This window comes from Gallinula chloropus, assembly GCF_964237585.1.
Source record: "Gallinula chloropus genome assembly, chromosome: 24".
Lineage (NCBI taxonomy): Eukaryota > Metazoa > Chordata > Aves > Gruiformes > Rallidae > Gallinula > Gallinula chloropus.
In genome coordinates, this window is record NC_140109.1 from 1,152,031 (window position 1) to 1,167,508 (window position 15,478).

The 15,478-nt window shown below is 54.0% G+C and overlaps 1 protein-coding gene across 1 annotated transcript in view; it reads left to right on the top strand.

Annotated features, from left to right (window-relative positions):
- Window positions 1-3,833: 3,833 nt before the first annotated feature.
- POU2F3 (POU class 2 homeobox 3) overlaps window positions 3,834-15,478 on the top strand; it is a gene marked incomplete at both ends in the record, with an annotated part of 40,361 nt that continues 28,716 nt past the window's right edge. The window contains 3 exons of the mRNA XM_084274831.1: window positions 3,834-4,041; window positions 8,254-8,307; window positions 9,082-9,150. Coding sequence (XP_084130957.1) covers window positions 3,834-4,041; window positions 8,254-8,307; window positions 9,082-9,150 — 331 coding nt within the window. The remainder of the gene's footprint in view (window positions 4,042-8,253; window positions 8,308-9,081; window positions 9,151-15,478) is intronic.

Below are 15,478 nucleotides of genomic sequence, written 5' to 3' on the forward strand. Positions count from 1 at the left end.
CCATGAAGTATTCTGTGCCTGTTCCTCTGCGGCTGTGGCAGGGGGGCGGTGGCGTTTCTTGCTGCTCGGAGCTCTGTGCTCCGTGGCTGCTGGAGGGAGAAACGTGGAGTGCTGATTCCCCCTAGTGTGGTGAGTGTGGAGCTGGGACACGGGCTCCCCGAACTCTCGGCCCTTCTCTGCTCCAGCCACCGAGGGGACTTGATCTCAGAGGGAAGCTACTTTGATTTTTTTTGGGGGGGAAAGCTGAAATCGCTGCTTTTGCTTACACTGTCAGTGTTCACAGGGGTGGATTTCGTGCTGCCTCAGCTCCTGCTGCAGCAGGACACGGTGGGACTTGGTCCCTGCTTCCCAGAGTTAATCCCAGCCCTGTGCAGGGTGGGAAGGGATCCCAGCGTGGCTGTGTGCCTTTCTGCTGTGAGCCCTGCCTAGCCCAGTCCCAGTGTTTACCTCCTAGGAATACCGGGGTGCTGGGAGAGGGGGGACCAGCTTACTCTGGGAGCCCTGGGTCATATTAATTCGGTAGTGGGGAGGATCTGTGGTGCCTGGGTTGTGGTGGCATCTCAGCTCCTACACGGTGCTTTGGGCAGCACCAAGCTGGGGGGAAGCAGCATAGTGCAGAGTGGTACCAAACCCTCCCCTGGGCTCCGGGGCGGGATGATGGAGTTTCTGGAGCCCAGTAGTGCCAGGTGGCTCAGGAATCGCGGGGAGGGGGGGGGAAGTGCTGGCTGCTTGCTCTGTGTGCGGCGGGGCCCGGGGATGGGGAGCCCCGGTTTAGGGATGGGGAGCCCTGTCCGGGGCTAGGGAACCCTGTCCGGGGCTGGGGAGCCCCAGCTCGGGGATAGGGAGCCCTGCCTGGCACAGCCCGGTCCGGGGTACTCCGCTTGCGGTGCAGCTTTCCCGGTGCCCACAAGTGGGTGCTGGCGGAGCGCAGCTCTGCGCCACAGCGGCGGGGGGTGCCCGGGGGGGAGCGGTTTGCGGCGGGCCCGGCTCCGGGCCGGAGCGGGGTGTGGGGGGTGCGTGTGGCCGTGCCCCAGCCGCCAGCTACGCAGCTTGTCCCTGCAAGACCGCGCTGTCCCCCAGCCTTGCTCGCAGCGCCCCGCACCGCAGCGCGCCTGCCTTTCCAAGGAAAAATACTTGGTGATGCACTTAAATGACACCCTCGAGAGGCAGCTCTTGCAGGTGGAGTCAGGAGACCTTCCTGGCACAGAGAGAAGGGGCGGCTGGCCAGGAGCACTGGTACAAGTGAAGCAGCGGGGGATTTTGTAACATCTTTCTGCAGTTTGTGCTTCCAGGGCCCGTTCCAGAGGCCATACTCCATAAATCAAGTGCTATCTGCAGAGCTCATCTTCCTCTGAGAGGGGAATACACGTTGGCAGCGGGAGTGGAGGAGCACACGCGTGTGCTGAGGGTGGGAGTGGATGGATCATTCAGTGATGGGCAAGGAAAAAAATAGAGCAGCGTGTCCATTGGCATCTGGGAGTGATCATCTCGGGGTGGAGTTAAAGCTAATCTGCCTTTGCCCAGAGAAGGTGGTCTTATTTCCACAGCAGAGAGGAGGGATGATGCTGTGATCCCTCCTCTATTTCATTCTTTCTCTGGATAGTGGAGGTGTTTCGGGCAGCCTGAGAAGGAGGGTGCACATCACCAATGCCAGGGGTACCCCGATGGAGTGCTGTGCTCCCACAGCTGTTTGGGCAGACAAACGCCCTTTTGGGGTTGGTTGGTTGGTTGTTTTTTTCTCTTCTCCCTGCTGTTCCCGTGACCCTGAAACAACAGTCAGAAGCGGCAGAACCCACCAGCTGCGGAGCAGGACTGGGGGCTGGACGCCCGGCTGTGCCTGGCAGCGCCGGCAGGACCAGGAGAGGGCACTGCGGCCCTGCCTGTGGCCGGGACGGCATCCCCGGCTGGAGGATGCTCGGGATTCCGGCCGGCTGGAGGTGCCGCCACCCCCGGGGAGGACCTGCCTCCCTGGGGCTCCTGGGGCTGCGGGACAGGCTGCTCGGCTGTGCAGCAAGGGAAGAGCGCCAGGGAGAAAAGGTGGGCGTCAAGTGAAAACTCCCGACTGGTGTAAAAAAGGGTGCTCTGATGGGGAGGGGGGGGAGGTGTGAGGAGAGAGAGAGCTGTCATGGCTTTTCTCCTGTGACCTCGAGGCCATTCAGGCTGGCTGGAAACCACCAGCAAATCCGTGTTTGACGCAGTGAAGACACTCGATCACGTCAGCCTTCAAGATGGGGAAAACCCAGGCGCGGGGGTCATGCTGCAGCAGCGCTATAAAACAGACCAGCGGCTGCCCAGGAACTCCCCGAGGATCAGGGCATGAATGGCTGGGGCTCTGCCACAGGCTGGGGATCAGTGGCAGAGGTCCAGCCCCTCCAGCAGCTTGAAACAAGCTGCCTGTGCAAACCACCCCGTGTCACCTTTCTGCTTCCTGGAGCAGCGCTGAGCACAGCCTGCACAGATCTCCCCTCATGCCCTGTCCTGCAAACATTAGTCTGACCTGGAAACTGCCCTTCCTCCCTGCTTTCCCCCTTCCATCTCTCTCCCCACCTTCCCCCTCTTTTTCCTCCTCCAGCGCATCCTGCCAGCGTGTTGCCAGCGTGTTGCCCTCTCCTGAGGATGCCCTCCCTGACCACGCAAGCCAAAGGCAGGTACTCCAGACCCATAAGGCTGGACTGGGTTGGAGGTGAGGCTCGGAGAGCCTGCCTGCCCACCCATCACTTCAGAGAAACCTGTCTTTCCAGGGAGGGAGAGCAGTATGTGGGAAAGCCAAGAGCCCTGGAACGTGAATTAGCCAGGGAGAGATGAATGTGTGATAGCTTGTACCTGGCAGCTACCAATTGAGCCTGTTAACGCTTTCAGGAGGGGTTTGAGCCGGGCTGGAGCTCAAGCATTTAACGCAGGCGTCCTGCTACCCCGGGCTGTGGCAGGGGTCATCAAGGTAGCGCATGGCAGGGAGAAGGAGCAGCTGCAGTGCCTGGGTCTCCCTCACAGCACGGGGTGTAGGCTGAGGATCTGGCCTCTGGCAGCTAGGATCCTAACAAAGGAGCCAGCGTTAGGGGATTTTTTTCCCTGGCTTCCCTGGAAGTCAGTTGAATACTGCAGCTTTAAGCAACGTGGAGGAGGAGGAAGAGGCTGCCTGACATTCCTCTCCCCATCTTGGGGGACTGACTTCCTACAGAGAGTCAGGGAAGAGGAGTCTCCATGTGCTGATCTCAGCCCTGCCACGCGTCTTTAGCCAAGCCAGGTCACTGTTCTGCTCCCAGCTCTCCTTTCTGTGCTGATTGTCTCCTATGGCATCACTCAGGTTCAGTCCAGGCCTTAGGGATGGGAAGTTGTAACCACGTAGGTTGCCCTCATGGCCCACCCTGAGCAGACCCCAGAGGTTATCTGCATGGCCAAAAATGAGGGGAAGGGGGCTGCTTACTGGAGGGGCTGTTCCTGCAGCTCAGACGCCTTCCCTTCTGGGTGCTGGCCAGCCTGGCTCGATGCCACGGCCTCTCTTACCCACTCATTGCAAGGGGCAGAGCCAAAGGCCTGTCCACAGGGACAGGACCCGGAGCTGGGGCCGCCGGCAGAGCCCCCAAAAAGCCCCCCACTCGTTGCCCAGCAGGCAGGTGCTGCGGGGTGTATCTGGGCAGCTGAGGGCGGGCAAACCGCCTTCCTTCCTCCCTCCTTCCCACCCCACCCCACGCCCTGGTAGCGCTGCAGGGACTCATCCATTCCCGAGTTACTAATATGCAAATGGGGGCTTTTGCATGGGCCGGGCGCCAGGCTGCTGGGTGTCAGGGCACCCGAGGGAGCCGGAGGTGGGGCGAGGCGTGGCGCGGCGCCGCATGCTCACCTGGCCCTGCATGGCAACAGGCAATGGAGCTCTAGGTCCCTTCGGGAGCAGACCCACGCCCGGTTTGAGAGGCAGCGGGTGGCAGAGGAGGGAGGGCAAACTGGCAGCCCCTGGCAACCTGGGGCTGACGGCAGGAGGCTGGGTGCACCGCGGATTTCCCTCCACCAGCAGGATGGTGAACCTGGAGTCTGTGCACGCAGGTAACGAGCACTTGAGGAAGGATCGGGCTGGAGCTCTCACCACGTAGCTGAGAGCGTGGACTTGGGCAGGAAATGGGCTTACTCTGATTCCTGTGACCTTTCCTCCCTCCTTCCCCCCCTCTTTTCTCCCTCTGGAGTTGGGTATCACAGCCAGCGCCTGGTTAAGTGCCCACATTCCTACCTGGGGATGGATGCTGCCCTGATCCTATTTAGGGGGCTGCCAAGCCATGCCCACAACGTGGGCGCATCGCTCATGCTGCCAGCTCCAACGTGGGTCAGGGAGCGGAGCGCAGAAGTTCCTTGGGTTCCTGGAAAATGAGCGTGTGGTGCCTGACCTGTGGGTCCAGCTGCTGGGATAAAACTGGGGGGAGGGAGAGGGGCTAAATTCAGAGGGATGTGGCAGGGGTGGAGGGGTGTGTGTGAGAGACTGAGATGGGACATGGGCTGTGAGGAGTTGTTAATGACAAAAGAAGGAAAAGGAGGCAGAAATGAATGAAAAGGGAGCTGTAGGAAGCTGGGTTGAGGAATGAATGAACAGGGATACTCCAAAGGAGAGACACTCCTTCCAGGGGGTCTGATCCAGAGGGGCAGCTTAGGTAGCTTCTCATCTTCTCTGAGCGGACCACCCCTCTGCAGTCAGTTGGGGAACAAGAGCAATCCCTGCCAAATCTCTTGGAGCTGTGCTCTGGCTCACCTTGACAGAGCGAGGACGGCTTCTGCCCCCAGCTCAAGCCCCTGTGCTTGAGGGGAAGGATTGAATCCCTGGGAATGCTGGAGCTGAGGGTGACGCTGGGGTAGGAGCAGAGCAGTGGCAGCAGTGAGGGCCAGATCCTGACAGCTCTGTTGCGGCAGGGGCAGGCAGCAGGGTGTTGGGGGTATGAGAGTCATGTTCCTGCTAGTGACCTGTGTCTGGTGTTCTGTGCAATGGGAGACGTTGCATTTTGTCCCCAGGTTTGGAGGGAAGGGACAGTCACGTCCATCAGCCTGGCCCGGGCTCCTTCTCCTTGAGCACTGACGGGCATGCTGCAGCGAAGCTCTGGGGTCTGTGGTCCTGCTGTGTAGGGGAGACCCTGAGGTCCATGCCCAGTACTTGTAGCCCCTCGCCAGGCCCTGCCTGCATGCGGGCTCACAGGCAGGCCCACAGGGCAAGGCAGATGCTGTGGCAATGCCAGCACCTAGCAGAGTGTCAGCTTGCAGTGGGCTGGCAGAGATGGCCAAAGCCTCTGCTCCACGGCTGTGCTGCAACCTCTCCATGGCTCTGGGATGCCAGCAGCTCCCCTTCAGCTGGTTAGTGCCCCAGTGAGCAGGCTGGCACCCTATGCCAGTCATGGGGAGGGCAGCTGGGAGTCCTGGTGTGGCGTGGCCGGCCATGAGGAGAGGCTGCGGGAGGCGGGAGGCTCGTGGTCTTGGCTCAGCGTGTGAGCCCGACTAGTCTGAGCACCTGTGATGGGTGTGCTTGTGTGTGGTGTCTCTTGGGGACGCATCCCCCGCAGGCTCCTATCCACCCATCTGCTTTGCTTGTGGGCGACTCTTTCTTCATGAGAAGATTCCCAAAATTGATACTGTGCCCTCTGTCAAAGCCAGTGGCATCACTCCCAGGGTGGATTTGGCCAGGAGCTGCGCAGAGCTGGGTGCGCACCGAACCTCCCTTCTCCCAAACCATCCCACCTCACCGTCTGTCAGAAGGGTCTGAGATTCGAGCAGCCTTTTTCCAGGCAGGGAGACCAGCCTGAACCCGGACACTTTCACATGCCAGAGCCCAACGCTGGTGGGAGGGTGTCTCTTCCCCCTCCTGCAAAGGCAGTGGCCATGCAAAGTGAGGGTGGGCTGCTCGAGCTCCCTGCCGAGAGGGTTTCCCTGCAGCAGCGCGTTCCCCGGCGTGTACCGCCCCCTCCTCCCCAGGCATTTGGGTATTTCACCTTCCTGGAGCTTCCAGAGGGACCTTGGCACCTAAAGCACAGAAAATTCAAGAGGCTGCAGGTAATGGTCGCAGCCAAGCTGAGTTCCCACCACCACCAGCTTTCATTTTGCCTTTTAAAGTCATCGGGCTGGTTTACCCTCGTGCCCACGTCTGAACAACCACTGTGAACAAGGGCTTGGGAAAGCTTTATTTGCTGACACTGTTTGTTTCAGCAAAAATACAGATGCAGATACATCCCTGGAGAAGTGTCTGCACCGGTATAGTTTCTTTTGGTCTGGGTGAACAAACCAGACTGCCCCTACTCCGGGTACGTTTGCTAGCTGAGGTCGAGCAGCACATTTTTAATATGGCCCAGGCCGCAGTGGCGGCTCCTAATAGCTCTGTGGTCAGGAGTTAGGCAGTCCTGGCTTGCATTACTTTTCCCAGAGATTTTTTTTTTGTTGTTTTACTAGCCTGCTTACTCTGTGTTTACTGTCAGCCCAGTGCAGCTGAATGCTCTGAGTGAGTCCCAAAGCCTCACAGCCCACTTTGTCTTGAGATGTTTTGTCACGCAGGGGATGTGCTCGAATCCACGAGCATCACTCCACCCTGGTTTACAGTGGAATACAGTTGGGTGGCAGTAAAAAGGTGCTGCCTTTATCTTGGCTATGCTTAGATTAGAAAGTAATTCCTCTGTACGTCTGCTCCTCATTCTCAAGGGGCCCTTGGAGGATGCCTGGTGCTGTGCTGCTGTCCATAGACACCCAGATCAGCAGGCTTTGCTCAAAAGACTTTGCTTTTTTTCATCCTGGGTTGTTCTTCCCACCCCTCCACCCCCCAAGATATTTAAACATTTATTAGGTTGGTAACAAAGACATGTACATTTCTGATGGGAACTTGAATCTTCCTGAAAATAAAACACCTTTTCCTGTAAGATCCTCTTGCAGGGTACCTTATCTCCTACCTTCAGGAGGAGGGAATTTAACTGATGGATAGCATGTGATATGTAACCACGCCACAGCTGCAATTCCTCCTTCCCTTCCCACCCACCCCAGGTTATAAATGGCAGAGGGGCTGGGGGCTCACCTCTGTGAAAGAGCACAGGCTTCTTTGGGCTTGTTTTTACCTCTCCCTTTCCTCAGGTCTGTTGGAATCGCTCTGAGCCCATGCAGGGCTCCTTGGTCTCAGGGGGTGGGTGATTTTCCCTCACCAGCACACGTTTGTTTGCTGTTTGTGTGCTCACAGAGAAACCTGCATTTGGATTTCTTTCCCTCTCTGAACTTGCAGGCTCTCTCACCAAGGCAAGCTCCAAACCTCTGTGTGGCTTAAGATGCCTCTTTCCCCATTTTCTGAGAACTTGGCTTTGGCTTTTTTAGAGATACTTTTTTGGCAGCAAGCAGAACTTTGTGCTTTGTAGATTGCCTAAGTTAGGGTCTCTTGGCAGTATTACAAGAGAAGATGTTTATAGCTGATGATAATTACTCTTCCTGCAGTAGAAATGCTTAGAAGCCCCACTAAACGTTTGTGTCTTAATTGCAGAGGGTTTATTTGAAAGGGGTGGGGGGGAGAATTCCCACAAGCCTTTTCTCTCTCTTCATTTCCCCCTCAATCCTTAATGCAATTTAAAGCAAGGAAGCTTCTGAAGTACGTGAGTGTTCCTGCACTCTGTCTCTGGTACAAAATCTTTCTGGTTTCTTCTCTTGTCTGTTTGCTGACGAAAAAGCTTCAAACTTTCACTGAAACAGAGCTGCTAAATTTGGGCTCAAAAGCAGATAATTTGCTAGAAGTTTGACTAGGGGAAAATAAATCTGACCAAACAAAAAGCCCTGGATTCTTTAGTGCAAGTAACAGAGGGAAATAGGTACGAAAGCCTCCAGGTTCTCACCTTTTTGGCTGTTTGGAAGTAATGCAAGGCGTATACAGGAGAGAGGAAAAGGTTTGTGTGATGCCTTTAAGAAGGTTTCCACCTGCCTGTTCTACCCCAGCAAAACCACAGCAAACACTCGCCCGGCTTCCACACTGCTGTTATTATCCAATGCAAATCGGGTGACTTCTGTGGCTGGGATTGGCTGTAGGAAGCACATGCAAAGCAGTTGGTCCCTTATAAAAAAAAAAATTATCTTTTTTTTCCCCCCCAACTAGGTTGGAAAGAGTTAAAGTTCCCATGCAAAGGGTAGAAGAGCATGAGGGGGTGTCCATCTGAATTTGAATAGATATTCTTCCTTCTCTAGCCCTGTGTGTACTTTACCTCTTTTTAAGGAGGAGATGAGGGATCTGGTGTAAAGTTGATTATTCCCACTTTTTTCTTTCAGCTGTCCCCGAAGGAGAACGTGGCCCTGGCTGTGGTGGCAGCCATCACTTCAAGGGTAAATGAAACATTTCTTGGCATTGATAAGGAGGGAGGGAAAAGACACAGGAGCTTGATGGCAAAGCACCCTTCTTGTTCCTGGGCTGGGACGCAGCTTCTTTGGGGTTTGAGAGGGGTGAGAGCACGTGCAGGTGGGAGAGAGCAGGGGAAATGATTTGTGAAGGGGGATCAGATGTGTTGCTAGAAACAAGTGAGTTCATGAGGAGAAGAGGCACTTGGCTTCCCTCCCTGAGAGCATCCTGCTCCATACCTGCCTTCCTGAGGCTGAGCCTCCCGATGTGTGCCATGTACTGCACCCAGCATCAGCCCTGGCTGAGCCATCTTGAGGGACTAGGAGAGGAGAGGGACAGCTGGGAGGGACCCCCTGTCTCTACAGGTGTGGTGGAGGATGGTGTCGAACTGCGAGGCATGCCAGCTGGTTTGGGAGGCCTGTGTGAAGCTCAGGGGAGAGGCCAGTGAGGCTTGGAGGGCTCCCAGGGGCTAAACAACCCCTCACCCTCGGTGTGGAAGAGGGATGATGCCAAAGGTGGGAGCGCAGCAGCAAATTGGGGAGGGGGAAAAGGATGAGGGGGATGCACAGAGCAACAGGAGGGAAAGTGCATCCTCGGAGCTGATGAATATTCTAGTGCCTGTATGTTGAGGAATCAGAAATTTGAAAGTCTGATGGTTTATTATAATTACACATTCATTTGTGCTGTTTAGTGGAAGCCACATGTGCCTGTTGCCTGGGACTGTGACCTGTTATTAAAATCAGTTGTGCCTCCTTTTCCAGAGATCAAGATGAGCGGTGATGCGGCAGATTCCACAGATACTCGGCATGAACCCGACCAGGTGGAGCCAGGTAAGGGGGGTCCGGGCTGGGGGGGGCAGGCAAGGGAGCCCGAGGAGGGAGGGGAAAGGAAAGAGGGACATGGATGCTGGAAGTTTCTATCTGTGCTTTGCTTGACTCCCGTTGCTGCTACATTGTGTTCTTCCAACCAGCCTGGGAGTTAGTTGATCAGGAATGTGCTCTGGGCTGGGATTGTGCTCGTGTCTTGATCAGCACACGTGATCCTTCTGCAGGAGCCTTGAATATGTGTCTCCCACTCATGTCCTCTGCGGCTTTAGCATGGAAATCCACTCACACCTGGCCAAAGGAATGATGCCACTGAAGTAGCCTTGGTCTGCTGGGTTTAGCACAAAAGGCTCTTCATTTTACACAGGGTTCATGCCAGGAATGTTTCCTTAGGCAGAACTCCTGGGGACTAATCCTGTTTTGGCCATGTGTATGTAGAAAAATGGGAGGGGCTTGAGGAATAATCAAATCTAGCCAGGTAGCCCCAGCAAAAACTCACTGCCCTTCATCTTGAAGCATGACTGGGTTTCTCATCTTTGCTGCTCCCACCTGAGGGTGGCTCAGACTCTCACTACTCTGTGGCTAGAAGCCCCAGTTTTCCTTGAATACGGAAAGCTGAAGAACAGGGTTGAAGAACAGCATCCTTTGGAGGTGGCAGGACTGGTGTTAGCACTGATTTCTGCCAGGCCACCTACCGACTCCTGCACTGCCACAGGGCACGAGCCATGACAGAGAAATCGGTTTGGCGTTTTCTGGCATCGCTTGTGGCAGCCACTGCCTGCTGCAGGCTTTGAATTCCAGGCCATAATTCCACAAAGCCTTGTGCTCAGCTTCTTTTTCAGGCAAACAAATAGCAATAAGAAACATCTGTAGCACCCACTAGGTGTAGCACAGTGTTAGAAACTACGAGGCTCACCTGTAGACTTGGAAAAAAGCCCCTTTTACAACTTTAGCTGGTGGAAGCAATGTGGAAGGAGCATTGGTCTTTGAGCAATGAAGAGCAGGTCACAAGCTTGGGCTGGGGGGAGGCGTGACAGCAGGCTAAAATTTTTGCATGGAATGGTTTTACTGTTTCTCTCTTTCTTTTGTCATTTGAGAGGACTTGAGGGGGGGGAAAGAAAGATTTTGGTAAAGCCAGAGCAGCCTGTCCATGTTTTAATCAGACTGAATCTACCCCTTTATTTACATCATATGTTGAAGAGTAGAAATCCTCTGCTCTCTCAGCTGTTCAGCTGGGTTATTTGCCATAATCTCATGTAGAGATAAAATCTGGATCTATTAGCCTCTGTGAACTCTGATTGACTTTGGTCAGGTCAGCTGCTGCTCAGGGCTTTCAGGTGACCCCAAATTGCTTTTTGAGATAACTGTTTCCAAGCAGCCTAGCCAACAACACATCCCCATTTGTCCAAGAACCACCACCCCAAAACCCAAACCAACCTGGTGGCCATTACAGGGCCTAAATTGGGGAACCAGAGTCTCCAGGCATGTTCTGTGCATCGTGGCACCCTGAGCTGACGGGCAGCGTAGCTGAATCAGGGTTAGGGAAGGCTGTATTGTTACTGGGGAGCTGGTGTTTGGGTTTGGCTGTTCAGAAGCGTAGCAGGAGACTCGGGCTGCTGCTGTTGTAGTCTGTAGCGTTACATGGGTGAGAAGCCAGCACTGCAGATGGATGGGTAAAATCCCTTTTCCAGCTTTGGCTCCCCAGCCAGCCAGCAGCACTAGCTGTAGCACCTCTTTCTACTGGTAATTGAGAAAAGAAAGCAGAGAGGTGAAGTCAATTTGTTTTAAAACAACGAAGATGTTTGCAGCAGTGGTAGCTCAGCTCCAGGAGCCTTCAAATCAAGCAGGGAAATCAGAACAAGTTAATCTCCTTCATTTGCAAGAGTGACACTTCCCTGCGGACTGATGCGAGGGGCCGGGTTAGACTGTTCTTTCTCCCCACTGCTGTCCTGCGACCGGTCGGTCCGTTCTGGATGCTGGGAGCTCACCACGCCAGGCTGAGCTGCCAGGAGACACTGCAGTGAGCTACGAGCTTCTCAGGGGACTGGAGCAAACAGCCATGACCTCTCCCGTGGGGTGACAGGTCCCTTTGTGGGGCTTACTCAGGGAGAATTTAGAGAGACCACCTGCTATTGCCCAGTGGCCGGGCACATCTGCCCACGGACAGCCACCACCAGCTGAGCCCACAGAGGGATGCTTTACCTAAAACCTCTACACATCCTTGTCCTTTGATATTTTTTTTGGTTCCCCCCCCTCCCCCCCCATTCTGTTTATAAACAACGATGCTCTTTGTACCGAACTTCCCTGGAAGTTTTTATTTTGCCTCGTTGTTAGAGGAATATTTACTGTAACAGCCGACAGTTTAGTGTTTTGTTTACTAGCTTCATGTGGGGAAACAAAAAAAAATCCCTTTTCCAGTGACTCATTAATTGAAGACCCATTTCCTAATGGATTCAGCTAATCTGCACAGCTCCCCAGGAATTTTGTTACCTCCCAAAGGAGAGGGCAGTTACCAACTAAGAATACTAGAGTTTATAAAGAATGGAAATCCTTCTAGGTGCAGATTTGCAAAGGGCTTTCATCACCAACAGATGCAGACTGGCTCCAAGAAGAATAAAAAAAATTAAAAAAAATACTGGAGGCAGTTGGGTGCCAAAATGTTTTTGTAAACCAAGCCCTTGATGTAAAACTGATGCCTAAAGATCTGATGGGAAGTGTCAGTAGCAGAAGCATAATCTCGTTCTTTCATATCTCAGCCAGCTCTATGCTTGGGGTGGGGGGGGAAGGGTAATTTGGGGCATTGTTTTACTTTGAAAGTGTTTAAAATAATTGTGTGGCTTTTTCTTTCGGAGAAAATCGTCCAAATTGTTCATCTTTCATAGGAGGTTAGGAAAGCTAAGCTTCCCCCCACACATGTCTACTGGTTGTAGTGAAATTTTGCACTTTTCCAAAAAGCCATGATTTGAAAATAACTCTCCAGACTATCACCTACCCTACCCAGTCCTGGGAATCTTAGGACATCCTTTCCTTTAACTCCGCTGCCTTTATCACTGTTTTTGGGGGGGAAGAAGAGGCAGGAGTTCCTCCCATGATGGCGAGAGGGTAGGACTGTCCCGGCACATCGCCTGGGAGCTGTGTAGGTCACCCCATGTCTGAGCACCGGGTCATCTCTCAGGTCTGAGGGTCCCCTTTACCTGTTCCTGCGTGATGCCGGCGCGGTTCAACGCTTGGCACGCGGCGGCTGCGGCTCAGCTCGTAGGCAGGCCCGCTGACTCCATGGGGGGTAATGACAAGCGTGAGTTTTATGCTTGGCTCTAAGCTCTTTTCATCTTTTTAAACTGATGAAAGCCATGCCAGCAAGTTCTGGGTTGATTTTTTTTATGGGAACTGTGGGGGCTTGGCACTGCAGAGTGTCGCCCCTGGTCTTCAAGCCGAGAGGCAGAGATCTCCCCCTTCTTGTGGTTTATCTAAGCCCTCTCTATCTGATGCAACGAAATGCTGAGGTGGGACTTGCCTCTGTCTGTCTGTTTGTTTGTGTCAGACACTTGTTCCCCGTTTATCTGCTTGATCAAAACAGGTTACACCAAGCAAAGCTACTTCCCTTTGATTTCATCTGTTGAGGCTATGGGGGGGAAGCCAAAGCTTTAACAAAAGGGCGATAGGGAAGCTCTTCAAACACAACCATCGGTAACTGAATAGCTGCAGGCGCTCCGAACATCTTCCCTCCCCACCCTGGAACACGGGGAACTGGCCGGCCTGCCAGGAGCCCAGGGCGGGGTGCACGATGGGCATCCCAGCGCAGGGGGAGGGAGAGGAGCTGGGGTGTGTACGTGTGGGTGCAATATAGGACAGCCCTACGGCCTTATCGCTGCCTCCGGAGCAGCCAGTATCGCTCCCTGGGACAGTGGTGGTTGGCTGACCCGGCATCAGTTCCAATGGTCTTAAAAGCGTCCTGTTTGAGGGGATGCTCCTGTGAATGTCCTTCTTCTCCCCCTGTGTCCTCAACTGCAGCCAGCTTGTGCCTGTGGAAGGATGTCAACATGAGACACCCTCTGCTGCTGCTGCGAGACACCTGGGGTCCCCTCGCAGTGGAGGGAGAGCAAGAGCAGCTCCGAAATGGGACACCAAAACTTCCACCCAAGCAAAAACTCCTCCCCAGCGTCTATGTCAGTACAGTGTTTGGTGGTAAATCTGTATTGGGGCAGATGGAAGAGCAGCCACCTCGTCTCAGTCTGCCCCTGCCACACGCTCTCTGTACAAACCTAAGTCTATCTCTGCCCCAAAATGAGGGTCTTGATCTCTTCCCCTCATTTTGCCAGGGTGTGATGCAGGTCCTGCTCTCTCCCAGGGATGGGTGCATGGAGCCCTGATCCCAGCTGGGCCCTGGGAAGGCTGCTGTTTATTGCATTCCAGCTGCAGGTGTCGGGGCAGGGTCTCTCCTAAACTTGATGGCCCGTGCTGGAATAGGGTCCAGAGGCTCTGACCTGTGTGCCAGGCGAGAGGGAGCGTGTGTGAGTGAGGGATGTCAGACCAAGCGGCACAATGGCTTGTGTGAGATGAGCTGGTGGGTTCTCAGGCTGCGCTGCTGGGTGTGGGGGAGCAGGTAAGGGCTGCTCAGCCTGGGCTCCGTTTGTCGCTGCCTCTCCAGCTCGGGCTGGCAACAGATTCCCAGGCCAAAGTCTTTTGAGGAAACTTTGCCTTCCCCGGCCCCGCGCTGAGCCCCAGTCCTTGGCTACGCCTCTGCTCTCCAAGGCTAGCTCTCCCTGGTGAAAGTTTCCTCAAAGCCTCTGGTGCTCCTCTCACCTCTCCCCCCTGCAGCCAGGCACAGCCCCAGGCCTGCGCCCGGGCACCTGAGAGCAGCAGGAGCAGGGCTGGAAACAGCTGGTTGCTATGGCGATCAGGCCTGCTCAGGATTTGCATAGGGCTGATGATTTTCATAGCACAGCCACATTTAAGGCAAGCAGGAGAAATTTCCATATTCCCAGCTCCAAGTCAGTTGGGGCGTGGGGGAGGCCAGGAGGGGGATATTTGAAATTCAAATGAAGGTGATTAGGGTTTGAGGTTGGGTTATTTCATTTTTTTTTAATTTTTTTTTTTTTTTCCTTAAACATCCCATTATGGAAGAGGATAAAAAAGGATGGGGAGGGGAAAGGGGAACAAAAGGCTGGTTTGACTTGAATGAGAGGGGCAAAGGAAGAGCTGGTCTGATCTGCCTCTTGCCTCTGGTCCAAGAGCAGAGACGTGCCCTCTCCCAGCACCTGCAGGTGAAATGTTTTCCGTGGGAACAACTGCTGCCCTCGGGTTTCCTTGGGGAAACTGCCCCAGTCTCCCACACTCACTGTCCTGCTTTCTCCCTGCCCCACACAAAGGGTATGCTGTGCTCAGAGCTGCAGTGGGGCTAGGAGCTGGGCTTTCTTTGAGGCACTGCTGACAAAAAAGGGGCGTTTTTATAATCTAGGTGTTTCCACCCAAATGAAACACTTGAGTCTTCAGTGAAAGCTTCCCCTGAAGTCTGTAACCATCTGAGTCAGCACAGATTCACTTTTCCTGCTAGCCAGCCTTAATTTTCCCATGGAGGTGCTCCTGATGGATCTGTTTGTGTCTTAAGAGCAAACAGACACATGAAAACTGGAGCCTGACCTGGCTGCCTTAACTCCCCATCCTGTTGACACTTTCCCCTGCTCCCTGTAAAAGGCTTTTCATGAGGTAAGCCTTGGGAACAGCAAGCATCACAGCAGGGCATGTAAAGACCCAGGGAGCTCACTGGTGTCTGCTCCCAGTGCCCCTGAACACAGCTGGAGGGAATCTGAGGTAGCTACTAAAATGGAGAGAAGGTGATTTAAGTGAGGTCCTGCTGCCCAGGGATTCTCCTGCTCGTTCTGGAGAAGCTGCTGGTCTGACTGCTGGGAATGGTAGTGTGGGGCTATGGCATGGTGTTTTCTTGAGTCTCCAAAGTGAACTGAAATGCAGAGGAATGTATTTGATGCTGAATATCTTTTTTTGGTTAATTGAGCCCCATCCTTTTCAGCACAGGTGAGCATTTTGCTTACTTTGCAGCATGTGGGTCAAGCACTGTTTATAGTTACAACTGTCACCAGTCTTTTCTTTACCCACTCCTGGGTAGTCTTTTAACTTCTGATGTTCTTTGAGGTGAGAGGATTTGCTTCTTGTCTCAGTTAATGTGAATGAGTTAATTTCTTGGCTTCCAGAAAAGATCCACTGACAGGCGCTCTGCATCTGCCCTGCTTTGTCAGTCTCGTAGCACTGTGCTTTATCAGCTGGAGCGCCAAAATCTTCAGGATAGGTGAGATGAATCTTAATTTTAGATATTCAG